The sequence below is a fragment of the Callithrix jacchus genome, chromosome 6 (assembly GCF_049354715.1).
Source record: "Callithrix jacchus isolate 240 chromosome 6, calJac240_pri, whole genome shotgun sequence".
Lineage (NCBI taxonomy): Eukaryota > Metazoa > Chordata > Mammalia > Primates > Cebidae > Callithrix > Callithrix jacchus.
Window position 1 is genome coordinate 151504721 of NC_133507.1, and position 21492 is coordinate 151526212.

Below are 21492 nucleotides of genomic sequence, written 5' to 3' on the forward strand. Positions count from 1 at the left end.
ACAGGTGTGAGCCCCCGTGCCCAGCCCTGTCACCCTATTTAAAATTGACCCCTCATCCCCTGCCCAGCACTTTTTATCTTTTCCTTGTTTAATTTTCTTCACAGCATTTTTTAGTAACACACTATGAAATATGTTGGCTGCTGGGCGCAGTGGCTCACGCCTGTAATCCCAGAATTTTGGGAGGCTGAGGTGCGTGGATCACGAGGTCAGGAGTTCGAGACCAGCCTGACCAATGTGGTGAAACCCCAGCTACTAAAAATACAAAAATTAGCTGGGCATGGTGGTGCACGCCTGTAAAATCCTAGCTGCTCAGGAGGCTAAGGCAGGAGAATCATTGGAACCCAGGAGGTGGGGGTTGCAGTGAGCCAAGATCACGCAAGAAATATGTTGGACAGGCATGGTGGCTTATGCCTGTAATCCCAGCACTTTGGAAAGCTAAAGTGGGCAGATCGTTTGAGTTGAGGAGTTTGAGACCAGCCTGGGCAACATGGCAAAACCCTATCTCTACAAAAAATTAGCTGGGCATGCTGGCACATATCTGTAGTCGCGGCTGCTTGGGAGGCTGAGGCTAGGATCACTTGAGTTTGGGAAGTCAAGACTGGCGTGAGCCCTGCTTGTGCCACTCTACTCCAGCCTGGGCAACAGAGGAAGACCCTGTCTCAAGGGAAAAAAAGAGAGAGAAATATGTTTACTTGTTTTATATATTGTCAACCTCTCCTTTCTCCTCCTTGTCAAAGAATGGAATCTGGCCAGGCTCAGTGGCTCACACCTGTAATCCCAACGCTTTGAGAGGCCGAGGCGGGCAGATCACCTGAGATCGAGAGTTTGAGACCAACACGGCGAAACCCCGTCTCTACTAAAAATACAAAAATTAGTCCGGCATGGGGGCGCATGCCTGTAATCCCAGCTACTCAGGAGGCTGAGGCAGGAGGATTGCTTAAACTGAGGAGGCAGAGGTTGCGGTAAGCCAAGATGGCACCATCGTACTCCAGCCTGGGCAACAAGAGTGAGACTCTGTCTCAAAAAAAAAAAAAAAAAAAAAAAAAGGAATCACTATTGGAGTAGGGGATTTCGTCTGTTTTGCCTAGAACAATACCCCCTGTGTTTGTGGAATAAATGAAATACCGTGATTGCTCAAGCATACCATTCGTAACTCCTATCAAATGTAAGTACAAAACCCATCTAATTCCAAACATAAATAATTTGTGGATTGGCGTCATATGGATTATGAGCATCACTACTTCTCTCCATTATCATGGCCAGTGAAAAGGTCATTTCTGTCATTCCTGTAAGTAACATGTTTAAAAGGTTTAGCAGGTTTATAGGCTATGGGACCAAATAGACGTGGATTCAGGTCTCACTGAGCAGTGCAAGGTTGAGGGCAAGTTCTCCTGAACTTCCTTGCATCTTGCTTTATTCATCTGTAAAGTGTACCACGATACTAACTCACCTCTTAGGGTTGTTGTAAAGATTAAATGGGATTCAGTCCAAAGCACTTCTGTACATGTCACATGGTAGCCACTCAGTAAGATCTATTCTTACGATTATCATTTTGGGAGATGTATTAGTTTGCTCAGGCTGCTGTAACAAACTGCCACAGACTAGATGACTTAAACAACAGAAATGTATTTTCTTCGAGGTCTGGAAACCAGAAGTCCACGATTAAGGCGTTGGCAGGTTTGGTTTCTGCTGAGGCCTCTATCCTTGGCTTGCAGGTGGCTGACTTCATGCTGAGTTCTGCCATGGTCTTTTCTCTGGGCATACACATTGTATTAGCAAAGGGAACTTTCCCATCACCCTCTGAAGGCCCCATAATTTAAGTCTATGAAATGAACTGACAGAAAACAGATTAACAAGAGAAAAGGTATACGTATCATCACATGTACAGGGGCATCATAAGAAAGAAAAGCGAATTACCCCAAAGCAGTGAGATTTAGAAGCTTATATGCTCTCTTCACAGAGGAGAGGGAAGGAGGGATGCAGACAGCTTAGGGGAGCCTAGATGATTTGGGGGAGAGAAAGAATGGGCCAGAAGAACAGGCGATAGCCTGTGACAAAGTCTGCCTGGATATTTGGTGTTCACCTTTGGTCTTCTTTCCTGTGGTCAGTCTCCCTGCATGATGGGATTCCTGTGGGTGGAGAGGCAGGACAGTTCCATCCTTTCTGAAGGATCTTAGGGCAGATAAAGGAAATTCAGAGAATGACTCCCTGTACTTTGGGACAGAAAGAGGAACAAGAGGCAGAAGGGCAGGAAAAGGTCAGAGAGACTGTAGTTTTTCCTGAGTTCAAAGCACTCAGCGTGCCAAAGCGTCATACTGTGGGGTATGGTTTTCTAAGCCCCAACAACACCCCTGGGGTCTCTTCCCCCTTTTCCAAAAACCCCAGTCCTATTTGATTAAGGCTCTACCTGTATAACTATTTAATCTTGATATACTTCTTTTTTATTTTTTGAGCCGGAGTTTTGCTCTTGTTGCCCAGGCTGGAGTGCAGTGGCGCCATCTCGGCTCACTGCAACCTCCACCTTCCGGGTTGAAGTGATTCTCCTGCCTCAGCCTCCTGAGTAGCTGGGATCACAGGCATGCATCACCACACCTGGCTAATTTTTGTACTTTTAGTAGAGATGGGGTTTCACCATGTTGGCCAGGCTGGTCTTGAATTCCTGACCTCAGGTGATCTGCCCATCGTGGCCTCCCAAAGTTCTGGGGTTGTAGGCGTGAGCCACTGCGCCCAGCCTCGATATCCTTCTTACAGGCCCTATCTCCAAATACCATCACACTGCGGGGTTAGGGCTTCAAAGTATGTATTTGGGAGGACACAGTTCAGTTCATAACAGGAGTGGAGGAAGATTTCACCAAACTATATCCAATTTTGTCATGTTTAATAATTTTAGAATATTTAATTCCCAGAAACACAAGTGCTTTAGTGGATATTCTTTTCACTGGCAGATAGGCACCGTAAAGGGCATAGATACAAGCATTTCACAGCAGAAAGAAAGGGAGCCACACAGTAAAGAGGGAAACGTTATATATGGAGAGAGACTGAAGGAGGCACAGAAATCAAACTATGAAGTAGGCCAGGTGTGGTGGCTTATGCCTGTAATCCCAACACTTGAAGGCCAAGGAGGGTGGAACACCTGAAGTCGGGAGTTTAAGACCAGCCTGACCAACATGATGAAACCCTGTCTCTACTAAAAATACAAAAATTAGCTGGGCGTGGTGGTGAGTGCCTGTAATCCCAGCTGCTCAGGAGGCTGAGGCAGGAGAATCGCTTGAACTGGGGAGGTGGAGGTTGCAGTGAGCCAAGATCATCCCATTGTACTCCAGCGTGGGCAACAGAGTGAGACTCTGTCTCCAAAAAACAGACAAACAAACAAAAAACTATGAGGTGACCCTTTCTGAGTGGTAGGACTCTAGTTAAGGATGCATTTGAGGCAAGCAGTAATAGGGAATGAGTCAATAACAAGAAGAAATTAAGAAGCTCCCACTGTTGAGAGAGAAAAACTGTGTTTCTGATAGTAAATGTTTGATTTAAAGATAACTGTCAGCCTCTCAACCAGCTGGACCTGGCGTTCCCTCATTCCCCGCCAGGGGATTAGACACAAGCAGAGCTCCTTCCAGCTGCGCCTTCGAGAAACTTGGGCAGATTTTTAAAATAAATTTGTTACTACTAGATTACAATTTTGTACCAGAAGTAAAAGCATAGCCATCTTCAAGCTGTAAATAGTAACTTTTTGAAGAAGCAGCTTGAAGGCTTATAGTCAGGTATATCCCAAGATGAACTTGGTGCAGGGGAGTCACAGACGCTCAGGGCCTTTGTACCTTCTTAGTCACTTTGCCTGCCCCTATCTGGGAAGGTGTTGGAAACAGGATTCCAGGTTGTATTATTTTTTTAGAGGTTTGTTCTGGAAGATAATATTGTACCAATGCAAATTAAAAAACAAAACAAATTTTTAAAAAGCCCTTCTCTTCCAGCCGGGCGCCACGGCTTATGCCTATGATCCCAGCACTTTGGGAGGCCGAGGCGGGCAGATCACGAGCTTGAGAGATCAAGACCATCCTGGCCAACATGGCAAAACCCCATCTCTACTAAAAATACAGAAATCAGCTGGGCGTGGTAGCTCATGCCTGTAGTGCAAGCCACTTGGGAGACTGAGGCAGGAGAATTATTTGAACCGGGTAGGGAGAGGTTGCGGTGAGCCAAGATCCTGCCACTGTCCTTCAGCCTGCGCGACAGAGCAAGACACCATCTCAAAAAGAAAAAAAGAAAAAAACTTAACTTCATCTGTTTGACCTTAAATTTTTTTTTTTAGTTCTTATTGTTTATAGAGGACTATGAATTTCTTTGAGATTTTTAGCACACTTATCTGCAGACACCTTGAGTGTTTTTGGGTCAGGCCTCTAAAAAGTATGTGTTGGAAATGATTGATGTGGCATTGACTCACCCTGTCCTGCACTTGGAAGTGACGTCTCACTGCGTCCAGCTGCAAGAGGAGATCTGCGCTTCTTCCCATAAACCTTAGGGAACTATGACTACATTCTTGCCCTATATGTAAACAAATTCCAGTGATAATGTAACTGGGTTTTTTTTTTGGGGGGGGGTTGCTGGTGAGGCACAGCTCCCCTGAGAGAATGCTGTGGGTTCTTGGCCTTGAATTTTTTAAAGAATAAGCGATGGGACCACTACAGGTGTGCCGTTTGCTCGTAAAAGTAAACATCGGACCCAAGAAGCATTGCAGAAAGGTGATTTTATTTAGGTAGAGAAAAGAGAAGGAAAGGAGAAGAAGAGAAAGACTTCCATGAAGAGTTTGGAAGGGGATTCCAGAGGGGAAAGGGAGCTCCTACCATGTGGGAGAAGATTCCAGAGAGCTGGAAATCCAGCATGGGTGAAGGAGCAGGGGAATTTATCCTGAGAGAAATTCCCACCTTCCCAAGTTCCTCTGACCAATGAAAGGAGTTCGTTTAAACTTCCGCTGGAGTGATTGACTCTTGGTTTCTTCCCATGACCTGGAAATTTAAACATAAACCATAAAATCTCCCAGATGGAGAGAGATGGGAGCAGGGCATGGCACTGGGAAATTCTTGCCCTTAAACCTCCGCCCCCTCATAAACCTGGGAAAAAAACATTCCCTCAGTAAGTTAATGGGAAAGGAAACTAAAAATGTTCCTTTTACTGTGCTAGGTATGTTTACATGTATCATTTCATTTCCATCCTCCCAAAACATTGTGACTGAGGCATTATCTCTTTGACACTGAAGAAACAGATGATGAGACCCACCCAAGGTCACCCAGCTAGTAAATCCTTGAGCCAGTGTCTAAGTCCAGAACTGCTTGGATGCTCTCAAAGTCCCCTGTGTTCCTTCACGCTGTAGAACACAGTGATATTCCATCCACTTGGATAAGATAGCCATTTTGTAGCCTCTTATTGCTTACATGACTTTTTTTTCTGAATCATAAGTATTCATGTTAGAGTTTGCCCTCATTGTCCTTCTTTTTCTTTTTTAAAATAATTTTTAAATTTTTAATAAAAAGAGGTGGGATCTTTCTATTTTGCCCAGACTGGTCTTGAATGCCTGGCCTTAAGTGATCCTTTCACCTTGGTCTACCAAAGTGCTGGGATTACAGCTGTGAGCCACTGAGCACGGACTCCCTCATTTTCTTTTGGAATGATTTTTATCATTGGTATTGATTGGTTGATTGATTAACATGGAGTCTAGCTCTGTTGCCCAGGCTGCAGTGGCACAATCTCAGCTCACTGTAACCTCTGCCTCCCTGGTTCAAGCAATGCTCCTGCCTCAGCCTCCTGAGTAACTGGGATTACAGGAGCCTGCCACCATGCCCAGCTAATTTTTGTATTTTTAGTAGAGACAAGGTTTCACTGTGTTGGCCAGGCTGGTCTCGAACTCCTGATCTCATGATCCACCTGCCTTGGCCTCTCAACGTGCTAGGATTACAAATGTGAGCCACCGTGCCTGGCCAATCATTGGTATTTATACTTGGCTTACTTATCTTCCTTCCCTTGTGCAAAATCTTATGCAAGTTTTGCTTTCATAGTATCTGCCTATTGTGAGATTGTGTCTGAGGTGTAAACATCCAAGTCTTTATGAGTGGTAAGGAGAAAATGACAGTGATCATGAATTCTCCAGTTTACTTTATTGTAATAGAACATTTTTCTTAAAAAGGTGTTGCCAAAGTTACATTTCTGAATCTGAAGACCTAGGAAAAGAAGCAAAATGAATAGCTACCATCTCTAGTGAATTGTACAGTTAAAATAACAGCTTCTAATCAGTCAACTCTAAAGTTCTAATTTCAAGGTTTAAGCCTGAGAATAAGGATGGTATTGGAAGCATGCATAATGATTCTTAGTGTGGTGGCTCTATCCCAGGTTCCTGTTCTGAACCGAAAGTGGTTAATGATTTATTATTATAAGGTTTATTATTTAAAAACTTATTACTATTTCATTTCTCATATTCATCTAGAATTTATTTATTTTTATTTATTTATTTTTCAGATGGGGTCTCATTCTGTCACCCAGGCTGGGATGCAGTGGTAAGATCATAGCTCACTGCAACCTCGACTTCCTGGGCTCAAGTGATCCTTCTAACTCAGCCTTCTGAGTAGCTGGGACTGTACAGGGGCACGCCACCACACCTGGCTAATTTTTTTTTTTTTTTTTGAGACGGAGTTTCACTCTTGTTACCCAGGCTGGAGTGCAATGGCGCGATCTCGGCTCACCGCAACCTCCGCCTCCTGGGTTCAGGCAATTCTCCTGCCTCAGCCTCCTGAGTAGCTGGGGCTACAGGCACGCGCCAGCATGCCCAGCTAATTTTTTGTATTTTTAGTAGAGACGGGGTTTCACCATGTTGACCAGGATGGTCTCGATCTCTTGACCTCATGATCCACCCGCCTCGGCCTCCCAAAGTGCTGAGATTACAGGCTTGAGCCACCATGCCCAGCCTCCTAGCTAATTTTTTATTTTTATAGAGGTGGGGTGTTTTACCCAGGCTGTGTTACCCAGACTGGTCTTAAACTCCTAGGCTCAAGCAATCCTGCCTGCTTGGCTTCCCAAAGCACTGGAATTACAGGCATGTGCCACCACGCCTGGTTAATTTTTGTTTTTTAAAGACGGGGTTTCGCCGTGTTGGTCAGGCTAGTCTTGAACTCCCAACCTCAGGTGATCCGCCGCCTAAGCCTCCAAAGTGCTTTGATTACAGGCGTGAGCCACCACACCCAGCCAATTTTTGTATTTTTAGTAGAGAAGGGGTTTCACCATGTTGGCCAGGATAGTCTCCATCTCGACCTCATGATCCACCTGCCTTGGCCTCCCAAAGTGCTGGGATTACAGGAGTGAGCCACTGTGCCCAGCCTTTTTTTTTTTTTTTTTTTTGAGACTGAGTCTTGCTCTATCACCCAGGCTGGAGTGCAATGGTGCAGATCTTGACTCATGGCAACCTCCACCTCCCAGGTTCAAGCAATTCTCCTGCTTTAGCCTCCTGAGTAGCTGGGGAGGGATTACAGGCATGCACCACCATGCCTGGCTAATTTTGTATTTTTAGTAGAGACAGGATTTCTCCATGTTGGTCAGGCTGGTCTCGAACTCCGTACCTCAGGTGATCCGCCTGCCTTGGCCTCCCAAAGTTCTTGGATTATAGGCATGAGCCACCACGCCCAGCTGATGTCCTTCTTTGGGGGAACTCATCACAGGCTCCAATCCTCCATCCTACAAGACTGACAATGTACGTCTGTGATATTGTGAAATGTATTTGTTTTTCATCTCTATCTCCTGGCACACAATTCATAAATGCTTGGACTCTGTAAAGTGATGGGTTGTTTTTTTCTTAATGCTAATGAGTTGACTGATGGCTAGCAGCCGCTAGGTAGCTTCAGGAGGGGCTGGTCACTGGAAGACCAAAGCAGATTGGGACTTTCAGCTTCACCCCCACACTCCAGGTAGAGGAAAGGGGCTGAAAATTAAGCTGATTATCAATGGCCAATAATTTAATTAATCGTGTCTATGTAATTCATACTTCATAAAAATCCAAAAGGAGGCAGTTCAGAGAGCTTCCAGAGAGCAGAACACCTGGAGGTTCCTGGAGGGCAGTGTGTGTAGGGAGACCATGAAAACTCCATGCCCCTTCCCCCATACCTTCTTCTGTATACCTCTTCATTAGTATCCTTTATATCCTTTATAATAAGCCAGTAAAGGTAAGTGTTATCTCTGAGTTTTGTGAGCTGCTCTAGCAAATTGATCAAAATGGGGATCATAGGATTCCCCATTTATAGCAAATCAGTCAGATACACAAGTAAAAAACCTGAGGCTTGCAATTGGCATCAGTGTGGAGGGCATTCTTTTTTTTCTACCCCTCCCATCAGTGGATGGCATTCTTATGGGATTGAGCCCTCAATGTGTGGGATGTGGTTTCAACACTATCTCCAGGCAGATAATGTTGGGGTTGAGTACACCCAGTGGTGTCCACTGCAGAATCTGCTAGAGAACTGGTTGCTGGTGGGGAGAAATCTCCACACACATTTTGGTAACCGGAGGTCACAGATTTTTGTCATAAGAATATAATGGAAGAAACTGAGTTGATTATTTCTATATGCTTTTTTTTTTTTAAGACTCAGTCTCCCTCTTATTCGCCAGGCTGGAGTGCAATGGCTCGATGTCAGCTCACTGAAACCTCCGCCTCCCGGGTTCAAGCAATTCTCCTGCCTCGGCCTCCCAAGGAGCTGGGATTATAGGCACCTGCCACCATGCCTGGCTAATTTTTGTATTTTTAGTAGAGATGCGGTTTCATCATGTTGGCCAGGCTTGTCTCAAACTCCTGACCTTAGGTGATCTGCCCACCTTGGCCTCCCAAAGTGCTAGGATTACAGGCGTGAGCCACCACACCCGCCCTATACTTTTTATTAATGGGCTCTTTCTCTGTTGCCCAGTTTTGAAGAGTACAGTGGCATGATCCTGACTCACTGCAGCCTCAATCTCCCATGCTGAAATAATCCTCCAACCTCAGTCTCCCAAGTAGCTGGGACTACAGGGGCCACCACATCTGGCTAACTTTTGTTTCTTTGTTTTTTGTTTTTTACTTGTTAAAAAAATAGAAACGGGTCCTGGAGTGGTGGCTCATGCCTGTAATCCAAGCACTTTGGAGGCCAAGGTGGGCAGATCACCTGAGGTTGGGAGTTCAAGACCAGCCTGACCAACATGGTGAAACCCCATCTTTAAAAAGAAAAAGAAAACTAGAAACAGGGTTTTGCTATGTTGCCCAGGCTGCTCTCCAACTCCTGGGCAGTCCTTCTTGCCTTAGCCTCCCAAAGTACTGGGATTACAGGCATGAGTCTCCATGCCCTGTTACTATTCCTGAAAAGCTTAGTGTTCATCCATGGTGGGTGTCTGTTTACTGAGGCCTTCTGGGGAAAAGAAGTGCATTTTCTGTAGGCCCGTTCCTGAAGCACATGTGCAGAAGCATACGGATGCACTAGAACGCCAACATAATTTACGGTGGAAATACAGGTAGGCTGGATGCACACGCCAGCCTTGCCTTATAGCCTCTCCTCCTGGCAAGCCCTATGGGAGGCCAGATTATTAGACAATGGCTTGAAGAGCACAAAACAAGCAAGGTTAGTTAATGTCAAAAAGTCTTTCTCCAAAAGCACTGGATAGCTAAAACAATTTTGAAAAAGAAGAATAAAGTGGGAGGAATTACACCAGCCAGTTTCAAAACATTTCTTGTGAAGAAAAGGTCTCACTGTTGCTCAGGCTGGTCTTAAACTTCAGCTCAAGAGATTCTCCCATCTCAGCTTCCCAAAGTGCTAGGATTATAGGTGTGAACCGCTGCGCCTGACCTCAATGCCTACTCTGTAGCTATAGTAATCGATACTGTGCAGTATTGGTAGAGGGATAGACACATAGATCAATGGAATAGAAGAGAAAATCAGAAAACCCAGAGGCCAGGCATGGTGGCTCATGCCTATAATCCTAGCACTTTGAGAGGCTGAGGCAGGTGTATTACCTGAGGCCGGGAGTTCAAGACCAGCCTGACCAACATGGCAAAACCTGTCTCTACTAAAAATACAAATCTAGCCGGGCATGGTGGTGCATTCCTGTAATCCCAGCTACTCAGGAGTCTGAGGCAGGAGAATCGCTTGAACCTGGGAGGTGGAGGTAGCAGAGAGCTGAGATTGCGCCATTGCACTCCAGCCTGGGCAACAAGAGCAAAACTCCATCTCAAAAGAAAAGTGAGAGAAAACCCAAAAATAGGCTACACAAGTATTCCCAATCTAGGCCATGCAGTGGCCACACTGGAATCTCAGCACTTTGGGAAGCTGAGGCGGGCAGGTCACTTGAGTTCAGGAGTTTGAGACCAGTTTGGCCAACATGACGAGGCCCTGTCTGTGCTAAAAATACAAAAAATTAGCCAGACATGATGGTGTGTGCCTGTAATGCCAGCTACTTGGGAGGCTGAGGTAGGAGAATCGCTTGAACCCAGGAAGTGGAGGTTGCAGTGAGCTGAGATTGCGCCACTCCACTTCAGCCTGGGTGACAGGGTGAGACCCTATCTATAAAAAAAACAATTCCCAATCTGTGCTGCAGAAGCAAGGCAATGGAGGAAAGAGATTTTTTAACATATGGTGCTGGAGGAGTTGGACATCTATAAATAAAAAAATGAACCTTGACCTAACATAAAAGTTAACTCAAGCCTGGGCATGATGGCTCACGTCTGTAATTCCAGCACTTTGGGAGGCCGAGGCAGATGGATCGCCCGAGGTCGGGAGTTTGAGACCAGCCTGGCTACATGATGAAACCTCGTCTCTACTAAAAATACAAAAATTAATCAGGCGTGGTGGCGCATGCCTGTAATCCCAGCTACTCAGGAGGCTGAGGCAGGAGAATCACTTGAATCCGGGAGGTGGAGGTTGCAGAAAGCCAAGATTGCACCATTGCACTCCAGCCTGGGCAACAGAGCAAGACTCTGTCTCAAAAAATAAATGAATAAGTAAATAATTTTTAAAAAGTTAAAATGAATTATAAACAAATGCAAAATATAAAACATAAAACTTTTAGGTATAAAATGTGAGAAAATCTTAAGGCTCTCGGGCTAGTTCCTAGACTGGACACCAAAAGCACAGTCTATGAAAGAAAAAAATTGATAAATTGGACTTTGTCAAAATTAAAAACTTTTGCTTTGTGAAGACCCTGCTAAGAGACAGAACAGAATAGGAGAAGATATTTGCAAACCACATATCTGACAGAGAACTATTATTTAGAATAAATAAACAATCTTGTTAGAAAATGAAAAAAAGGCTAACGCCCTTTTTGGCCTTAGCCCACCTGCACCCAGGTGAAAAAAAAAACAAATAGAGAAAATGGAAAAAAGACATTAAGAGATATTTCACCAAAGAGGATATATGAATGACAGATAAATGCATGAAAAGATGTTTAACAATTAAAACCGCAGTGAGATAGTACTACTCACCTGTCAGAATGGCTAAAATGAAACAGGGATACTACCAAATGCTGGTGAGAATGCAGAGAAACTGGATCATTCATATACTGCTGATAGGAATGTAAAATGCCCATTTCCATTTTAAGTGCCAACATTTTGACAGTGGCAAAAGATAAATAAATAGATATTCAGCTACCATATGGCCCAGCAGTTGCACTCCTGGGCATTTATCCCAGAGAAATGCAGACTTACATTCATACAAAAACCTGCAACACAAGTGTTTCTAAAAACAGTATTTGAGGCTGGGCACAGTGGCTCACACCTCTAATCCCAACACTTTGGGAGGCTGAGGTGGGAGGATTGTTTGAGCCTAGGAGCTCGAGACCAGCCTGGGCAACACAGGGAGATGCTGTCTCTATTTAAAGAGAAAAAATTTATTTGTAATAGTGAGAAACTGTAAACAACCCAGAAGCCTGGGCATCAGAGCAGTGGTTTGGAAGAAAATCCAGAAGCTAGAGGAGAGTGCACATTTTTGTTTGTTTGTTTTTGTGTTTTTGAGAATGGAGTTTCGCTGTTGTTGCCCAGGCTGGAGTGCAATGGCGTAATGTCAGCTCACCGCAACCTCCGCCTCCTGGGTTCAAGCAATTCCCCTGCCTCAGCCTCCCGAGTAGTTGGGATTACAGGCATGTGCCACACACCCAGATAATTTTTGTATTTTTATTTTTTATTTATTTTTTTGAGACGGAGTTTCGCTCTTGTTACCCAGGCTGGAGTGCAATGTCGCGATCTCGGCTCACCGCAACCTCTGCCTCCTGGGTTCAGGCAATTCTCCTGCCTCAGCCTCCTGAGTAGCTGGGACTACAGGCGCGCATGACCATGCCCAGCTAATTTTTGTGTTTTTAGTGGAGACGGGGTTTCACCTTGTTGACCAGAATGGTCTCGATCTCTTCACCTCGTGATCCACCCGCCTCGGCCTCCCAAAGTGCTGGGATTATAGGCCTGAGCCACCGTGCCCAGCCGTATTTTTAGTAGAGACCCGGTTTCTCCATGTCAGTCAGGCTGGTCTTGAACTCCCGACCTCAAGTGATCTACCCGCCTCAGCCTTCCAAAGTGCTGGGATTACAGGCATGAGCCACCATACCTGGCCGAGAGTGCACTTTTAACCTAGGCTGTAAATGGCTATGGGAGGGCATAGCGAGAGCCTGACATGTTTGCAGCATTCCCGGAGTCAAAAGCAAATGGAAGGCAGCTCTATATAACTGCAGAGCCAGCTTAAGTGCCCAGCGCATCATTACTATTATCACCCAGGCTCTTGACGTCACAGAGGACAATATTCCATGTGAAACACTGCAGACACTCATGCAAGATGTGATTTGGAACACCTAGACCCTGAAGGTAGAGAAGTTTTAGGAGAATTTTGTCTGTTTATTCCACTTATATTTTCCTTTCTTAGATATATTCAAGGGTAATATGAATTTGTCATATTAAAATATGTTACTATAACTTACAAAATGAATGAATTAGTAGAATTACTAAAAATAATGTTTTAAAAAACATGCCTAATTAAGAATTAAGGAGCTGGGCCGGGCACAGTGGCTCATGCCTATAATCCCAGCACTTTGGGAGGCCAAGGTGGGTGGATTACGAGGTCAAGAGATCAAGACCATCCTGGTCAACAAGGTGAAACCCCGTCTCTACTAAAAATACAAAAATTAGCTGGGCATGGTGGTGCATGCCTGTAGTCCCAGCTACTTGGGAGGCTGAGGCAGGAGAATTGCTTGAACCCAGAAGGCGGAGGTTGCGGTGAGCCGAGATCGTGCCATTGCACCAGTCTGGGTAACAACAGTGAAACTCTGTCTCAAAAAAAAAAAAAAAAAAAAAAAAAAAGAATTAAGGAGCTCTTTCAGTAACCCTGAAATAAGTGATGAAGAACCATTGTCTTAATTTCCTGGCTCCCCTCATAGTCCAAAATGGCTGCAGCAATTCCAGCAATTCTATCAACACAAAATATTGTCAGTGCCCCAAAAGGGGCTGTGTTTTATTGTGTCTCTTTTTATGAGTGATAAAATCATGGCTGGGCACGGTGGCTCACACCTGTAATCTCAGCACTCACTTTGGTAGGCCAAGGTGGGCAGATGAGAGACCAGCCTGGGCAACATGGCGAAACCCTGTCTCTACTAAAAATACAAAAAATTAGCTGGGCGTGGTGGTGGGCACCTGTAATCCCAGCTACTTGGGAGGCTGAGGCAGGAGAATTGCTTGAACCTGGAAGGTGGAGGTTACGGTGACCAGATATTGTGCTATTGCTCTCCAGCCCGGGTGACAGAGCAAGACTACATCTCAGAAAATAACAAAGACCAAAACAAAAACGAAGTGATAAAATCTCAGAGTCCCAGCAGACCTCCAGTATCTCATTGGCTAAAACTTTATCACTTGCCTATGTCCATACCAATTGCTGTCAGGGGCAAAAAAAATTCTACCAAAAATGTCTTCGACCAATCAGGGTTTGCCTCATACGGATGAGGCCTATGCTCTGAGCACAAGGTATGTGCGAAAGAGGATACCGGATGGCCAGTCACAGTGGCTCACGCCTGTAATCCCAGCACTTTGGGAGGCTGAGGCAGGCGGATCACCTGAGATTGGGAGTTCGAGACCTGCATGACCAACAAGGACAAACCCCATCTCTACTAAAAAAATACAAAATCAGCCGGGCGTGGTGATACATGCCTGTAATCCCAGCTACTTGGGAGGCTGAGGCGGGAGAATTGCTTGAACCTTGGAGGGGGCGGTTGCAGTGAGCCAAGATCTAGCCATTGCACTCCAGCCTGGGCAATAGAGCGAAACTCCATCTTGGGGGAAAAAAAAAAAAAGAGGATACTGGACAAAGAGGGGCTCCTGTAGAAAGGGCAGGTGGGCAAATGGATGCTGTGTGGCAAACAGCAGCATCTCTTTGCCACAGATTCCCAATCACATCCATTGTGTTTGAAGATTATTAATTTGACTTTTTTTTTTCTTGAGATAAGGTATCATTTTGTCACCCAGGCTAGAGTGCAGTGGTACAGTCATGGCTCACCATAGCCTCGACCTTCTGGGCTCAAGTGATTCTCCCACCTCAGCACAGACGCACACCACCATGCCCAACTAATTTTTTTTTGTTTTAATTTTTTGAGACAGGGCCTCACTGTGTTGACCAGGCTTGTTTTGAACTCCTGGACCTAAGTATCCTCCCACCTTGGCCCTGCAAAGTGCTGGGATTACAGACATGAGCCACTGCACCCAGCCCAAGTATCCAATTTTTTTTTTTTTTTTCATGGATGAGAGGTTGCTAAGTTGCCCAGGCTGGCCTTGAATGCCTGGCCTCACCTCTTCGCACACCAGGACAACTGACCTGAGCCATGAAGACTCCCAAGTCTCCAATTCTTTCATTTTTTTTTTTAGAGATGGGGTTTCTCCATGTTGGTCAGGCTGGTCTCGAACTCCCAACCTCAGGCGATCCGCCCACATCAGCCTCCCAAAGTGCTGGGATCATAGGCATGAGCCACCGCGCCCGGCCCCAAGTATCCAATTCTTTTTTTTTTTGAAATGGAGTTTTGCTGTTGTTACCCAGACTGGAGTGCAATGGCACGATCTTGGCTCACCGCAACCTCCGCCTCCTGGGTTCAGGCAATTTTCCTGCCTCAGCCTCCTGAGTAGCTGGGATTACAGGCACACACCACCATGCCCAGCTAATTTTTTTTGTATTTTTAGTAGAGACGGGGTTTCACCTTGTTGACCAGGATGGTTTCGATCTCTTGACCTCGTGATCCGCCCGCCTTGGACTTCCAAAGTGCTGGGATTACAGGCTTGAGCCACCGCGCCCAGTATGTGTTCCATATTTTTTAAAAATAATCTTTAAAATTTTAGACCAGTCAGGAGGCTGAGGCAGGAGGATTGCTTGAACCTGAGAGACAGAGGGTGCAGTGAACCAAGATTTTGCCACCAAACTCCAGCCTGGGGACAGAGCAAGACTCTATCTCAAAAATAAAAGGCTTTAAAATTTTGAATATATCTATTAGGCTGGGCACTGGCTCATGGCTGTAATCCAGCATACTGGGAGGCTGAGGTGGGCAGATCACTTGAGTGGGGGATTCCGGAACCCCCTACTCAAGTTTGAGACCAGCCTGGGCAATATGGCAAAACCCCATCACTGCCAAAAAAAAAAAAAAAAAAACATAAATTAGGCTGGTGTGGTGGCAGGCACCTGTAGTCCTAGCTACTCAGGAGGCTGAGGTGAGAAGATCACTTGAGTCTGGGAAGTTGAGGCTGCAGTGAGCTGGGATCGCACCACTGCACTCCAGCCTGGGTGACAGAACAAGACCCTGTTTCCAAAAAAAGGAAGAAGAAAGTATCTATTATTATTATTATTTTTTTGAGACAGAGTCTCGCTCTGTCGCCAGGCGCCAGGTTGGAGTGCAGTGGCACAATCTTGGCTCACTGCATCCTCCTCCACCTCCCAGTTTCAAGCAATTCTCCTGCCTCAGCCTCCCAAGTAGCTGGGACTACAGGCGCACGCCACCCCACCCAGTTAATTTTTGTATTTTTAATAGAGACGGGGTTTCACCATGTTGGCCAGGATTGTCTCAATCTCTTGACCTCATGATCCACTCGCCTCAGCCTCCCAAAGTGCTGGGATTACAGGTGTGAGCCCCTGCACCTGGCCTATTACTCTGTTTTAACAAGTACAATACATGGATCATAATTGAATCTTGCAGTTAAGTTGTGATTGTGAACATTAGTTTTCTGTGTATTGCTTTGTAGAATGGTCTGATAGGTTGTGGTGTGAAGTTTGTACCTAAAAAAAAAAAAAAAAGTCAGGCCTCCAAAGGAGCTCTGTATTTATTTATTTTATTTGTTTATTTATTTATTTTTTGAGATGGAGTCTCGCTCTGTTGCCCAGGCTGCAGTGCAGTGGCGTGATCTCAGCTCACTGCAACCTCCGCCTCCCAGGTTCAAGCGATTTTCCTTCCTTAGTCTCCCAAGTAGCTGAGACTACAGACACCTGCCACCACGCCCAGCTAATTTTTTTTTTTTTTTTTTTTTGAGACAGTGTCTCACTCTGTCACCCAGGCTGGAGTGCAATGGCACGATCTCGGCTCACTCTCGGGTTCAAGCGATTCTCCTGCCTCAGCCTCCTGAGTAGCTGGGACTATATGTGTCACCACGCCCAGCTAATTTTTTTGGTATTAGTAGAGACATGGTTTCACCTATTGGCCAGGCTGGTCTCAAACTCCTGATCTTGTTATCTGCCCACCTCGGCCTCCCTAAGTGCTGGGATTACAGGCATGAGCCACCATGCCCAGCCTTTGCATGTTTTTTTAGTAGAGATGGGGTTTCACCATGTTAGCCAGGAAGGTCTCTATGTCCTGACCTCGTGATCCGCCTGCCTTGGCCTCCTAAAGTGCTGGGATTACAGGCATGAGCCACTGGGCCCAGCAGAACTCTGTGTTTATGAATGAGTAGTGAGGAGACTTGGATTCTGGTCCTAGTTAGCCACGTTTCCATAAGCAAGTGTTACATTCTCAGGAAGCTTATCTGTGTGTATCTTAACTTGAACATGTGCCCTGGGGAGCGTCCCTCCAGTGGCCATTGTGACAAACTGCGAATGTTGCCTTCTAAATCAATACCAGAGGGTTAAATAGTTAGTTTAAGGAATGTCGAAATAATTTATCCTTGATGAAATGAATGGTATGCAAGATGTGAGGCCAACAGATTGTACAGGCATCTTTCTGCCTTTTTATGAGCAAGAAGCAAGCCCAGCAATGTAACATTTCTGGAGTGGTGCCCTGGGTCCAATCTCCATTTGTTGTGGAATCCCCCACTCAACCAAGGATTTTGTTGCTTGATCTGGCTGGAAAGATCACCAACTGTCACTATAGCATAGGGGCCTTGCCTGTTAATATTAAATAATGTTTAATGGAAAGGAAAATTGCAGTGCAGAGAAATTGTTCAGGCCTGTCTTGCTGTAGAATGCGTGCTATTTCTGCTGTAATGCTTGATATCCCTCTGTTCTGAATTAGGTACCTGCCAAATTCTAATGTTGAAGCTGTAGCCCCTAATGTGACTGTATTTCCCATCGTTCTCCTCATAGTCTTAGATCCAATGCAGACATAATTTAGTCTGTTTCTCAAATCAGTGGAAGTTTTGTCATCTTAATTACCTACCCAGCTCCATTACAGGTTTAAAAACATACAATACATTTCAGGGGCTTCTCATCAGGCCCATTAATTGACATTGCCATGAAATCAACACAGCCTTTAAGTGCAGTTCATAACCATGGAAAATGAGGTTTGCTTCGGATAAACCAAAATTCTCAGAGAAGACAAATGTGCTATCAGCAGATCCATTACCAAGAAGTGTCCTGTATAATGACACTTTTTCATGCATCCAACAAAGCATAATGATGCTTTCCCTAGCTCTGTCCGTGTAACTTTTGCTCTCTCTGGGAAAATTATCCACTCATCTTGTCTGCCCTGTAGATGGGGAAGGAGGGAGGAGAGCTGAGCAATTAGCTCCCCAAATTATGGAATGTTTATTCTAAGACATCTTCCAGAAACAGATAACCATTTGGCTTTGGGTGATTTTAACATCAGTTGACCTGATGGGTTTTTTTTTCTTCTCTTTTTTTTTTTTTCAAGACAGGGTCTCACTCTGTCACCCAGGCTAGAGTACAGTGGTGCCATCTTGGCTCACTGCAGTGTCAGCCCCCCGGGCTCAGGGGTCCTCCACCTCAGCCTCCCAAGTAGTGGGGACTACAGAGCACACCACAATGCCCAGCTCATTTTAAACATGTTGTAGAGACGGGGTTTTACTATGTTGCCCAGGCTGGTCTGGAACTCCTGGGCTCAAGCAATCCTCCCACCTCAACCTCCCAAAGTGTTGGGATTATAGGCGTGAGCCACTGTGCCCAGTCTTTGACAGGATTTATTTTATTTTATTTTTCTTTTGTGATTTTTTTTCCATTTCACCCAAAGTAGAACATTTTACTTATTTATTTATTTATTGTTGGGGGTGGAGTTTTGCTTTTGCCCAGGCTGGAGTGCAGTGGCGCAATCTTGGCTCACTGCCACTTCCGCCTCCCAGGTTCAAGCAATTCTCCTGCCTCAGTCCCCCCAGGTAGTTCAAGCAATCCACATGCCTTGGCTTCCCAAAGTGCTGGGATTACAGGTGTAAGCCACTGAACCCAACCAACCTGATCGATTTTAAAGGTTCCTTCCAGCACTATGGTTTTATGACTTTAATCTCTAAGGAAAACTGTCTTTGATGCCCAGAGCTGACTTCTAATTTGATGTGATGCCAGATTGCAAAGTTATGGCTAATGTTGGACACATAGCCTTATGTGAATTTTCAAAACCCCAAACTTAATGCAACTGTTAGTACTGAAATCAGTTTTAATTCATATCACCTTGTATTTAATTATAGGTAATCTTTAGATGGTGGACGATCTCTCTAAGGAGTGAGTATCGATCAACAAAACCTGGAGAAACAAAAGAAACCCATGAAGACTTCCTAGAGAATGCCCATCTTCAAAGTAAGCAAGGGAACGTATTATGTACTGCTGTTAAGTTCTTGTTAATTAGTGGTAGATTTTGTCAAAGAAGTTTCAAATATATTACCATTTGAAATATTGATATGCAATTATGTACTTAAATATACAATGTCAGATTCTTTTTTTTTTTTTTTTTTTTTTGAGACACAGTCTTGCTTTGTCACCAGGCTGGAGTGCAGTGGCGTGATCTTGGCTCAGTGCAACCTCTGCCTCCCAGGTTCAAGTGATTCTCCTGCCTTAGCCTCCCGAGTAGCTGCGACTACAGGCACATGTCATAACGCCCAGCTAATTTTTGTATTTTTAGTAGAGACGGGGTTTCACTGTGTGGGCCAGGGTGGTCTCGATCTCTTGACCTCATGATTTACCTGCCTTGGCCTCCAAAAGTGCTAGGATTACAGGCGTGAGCCACCATGTCTGGCCAATGTCAAATGCTTGAAAACCAGAAAACTCTTATTTTTTTCTCTTGGAAAAAATCTTAGCGTTTAAGATCCCAGGTTAACATGTGGACTCCATTAATGAAGTTAAAATCAAGTAAATATAGTTTTATGCTATAATATTTATGAGTTGGGCAGTGGCAAACCACAGGCGGTTTGGGCTTTACTGGGAAGCGCTTGAACGGAAAACTTCCATATAGTGTTTTCTGAAGGAAGACAAAAAAAAATACTTGGTTAGAATGGAAAGTCCCCGGTTAGAGGTTAGTTGGCAGTTTCTGACTGGGTAAGCAGAAGTTTCCTTTTCTTATGCTACAGTCATCTATATTTAAAAACTTTTTTTAATTAAAAAAATTTTTTTGTAGAGCCAGGGTCTCACTATGTTGCTCAGGCTGGTCTTGAACTCCTGGCCTCGAGTGATCCTCCAGCCTCAGCCTCGCAAAGTGCTGGATTACAGGCATGAACCACTGTGCCTGTCCCACCCATCTGTTCTGAGTTGGGTTTCAGTTTGCTTACGTAAGAACCAAGGACACTGGAGACATCTAAGCCCAATAGCTTCCCAATTAATTATTTTAACACTTCTCAATATGAAAAGTTCAAACATGAAAAGCAGACAGAATGGTTTTTGTTGTTGTTGTTTGTTTTTGAGTTGGAATTTCTCTCTTATTGCCCAGGCTAGAGTGCTGTGGCACGATTTAGGCTCACTGCAACCCCCACCTCCCAGGTGTAGGGGATTCTCCTGCCTCAGCCTTCAGAGTAACTGGATTTATAGGCGTTTGCCACCATACCTGGCTAATTTTGTATTTTTAGTAGAGATGGGGTCCCCATGTTGGCCAGGCTGGTCTGAAACTCCTGACCTCAGGTGATCCACCTGAGGAGCCTCAGCTCCCCAAAGTGCTGGGATTACAGGTGTCAGCCACCGCGCCCAGCCACATGGTTTTTAACGAACTCCCATGTACTCATAACCCAGCTTCAGCAATACTCAAAATGTGACCCAAACCTATAGATGAAGCCCGCTGTTCCCACTGGATTATTGTGAAGCAAATAACAATTATGTAATTTCATCTTAGTGTACGTTAGAATGTGTCTCTCAAGGGAGTCTCTTCGACTAAACTCTTTAATAATTATTGCTTAAAAATAAAAATTTGCCAGGTGCAGTGGCTATTGCCTGTACTCCTTGCACTTCGGGAGGCCAATGTGGAAGGATTACTTGAACCCAGGAGTTCAAGTTCAAGACCAGCCTTGGCAACAGAGTGAGACCTCATCTCTGTTTTATATATATATACATACATACATATATATATATATATATGTATGTATGTATTTTAAATTAGCTATGTGTGGTGACACGTGCCTGTAGTACCAGCTAATCAGGAGGCTGAGGTAGGAGAATTGCTTGAGCCCAGGTGTTGAGGATCCAGTGAGCCATAATCATGCCACTGCACTCCAGCCTGGGCAACAGAGCAAGACTGTCTCAAAAATAATAATAGCCAGGCATGGTGACTCACACCTGTAATCCCAACACTTTGGGAGACAGAGACAGGAGGATCACAAGGTCAGGAGTTTGAGACCAGTCTGATCAACATGGTGAAACCCCGTCTCTACCAAAAGTACAAAAATACCTGGGTGTGGTGGTGCGCCCCTGTAATCCCATCTACTCAGGAGGCTGAGGCAGGAGAATTGGTTGAACCTGGGAGGTGGAGTTTGTGGTGAGTCAAGATCGTGCCACTGCACTTCAGCCTGGGTGACAGAGGGAGACTCTGTCTCAAAAAATAAATAATAGTAATATTTTAAAACTAGATGACACCTTAGAGATTTTTATAGTTAACAATGTTATTTATATTAATATCAAGTACTTTCACTTTCATTTTATTGTTACAATATCCTTGTGAAATAAATATTATTTATCACCAGGAGATTCAGAAAGGATACCACCTCCCAGAATCTTACAGCTAAATACTGACATTGCCAGGACTAAGCATTGAAAGTAAAAAAAATCAAGCATATTAATCTAATTTAGAAGGCAAACTCTA

General features: G+C 44.8%; 1 protein-coding gene across 1 annotated transcript in view; it reads left to right on the forward strand.

The window, feature by feature from the left end:
• Nucleotides 1-21492, forward strand: part of FBXO36 (F-box protein 36) — an 80534-nt gene that overhangs the window by 39575 nt on the left and 19467 nt on the right. The window contains exon 2 of the mRNA XM_003733252.6: nucleotides 18902-19010. Within this exon, the coding sequence (XP_003733300.4) occupies nucleotides 18902-19010 (109 nt within the window). The remainder of the gene's footprint in view (nucleotides 1-18901; nucleotides 19011-21492) is intronic.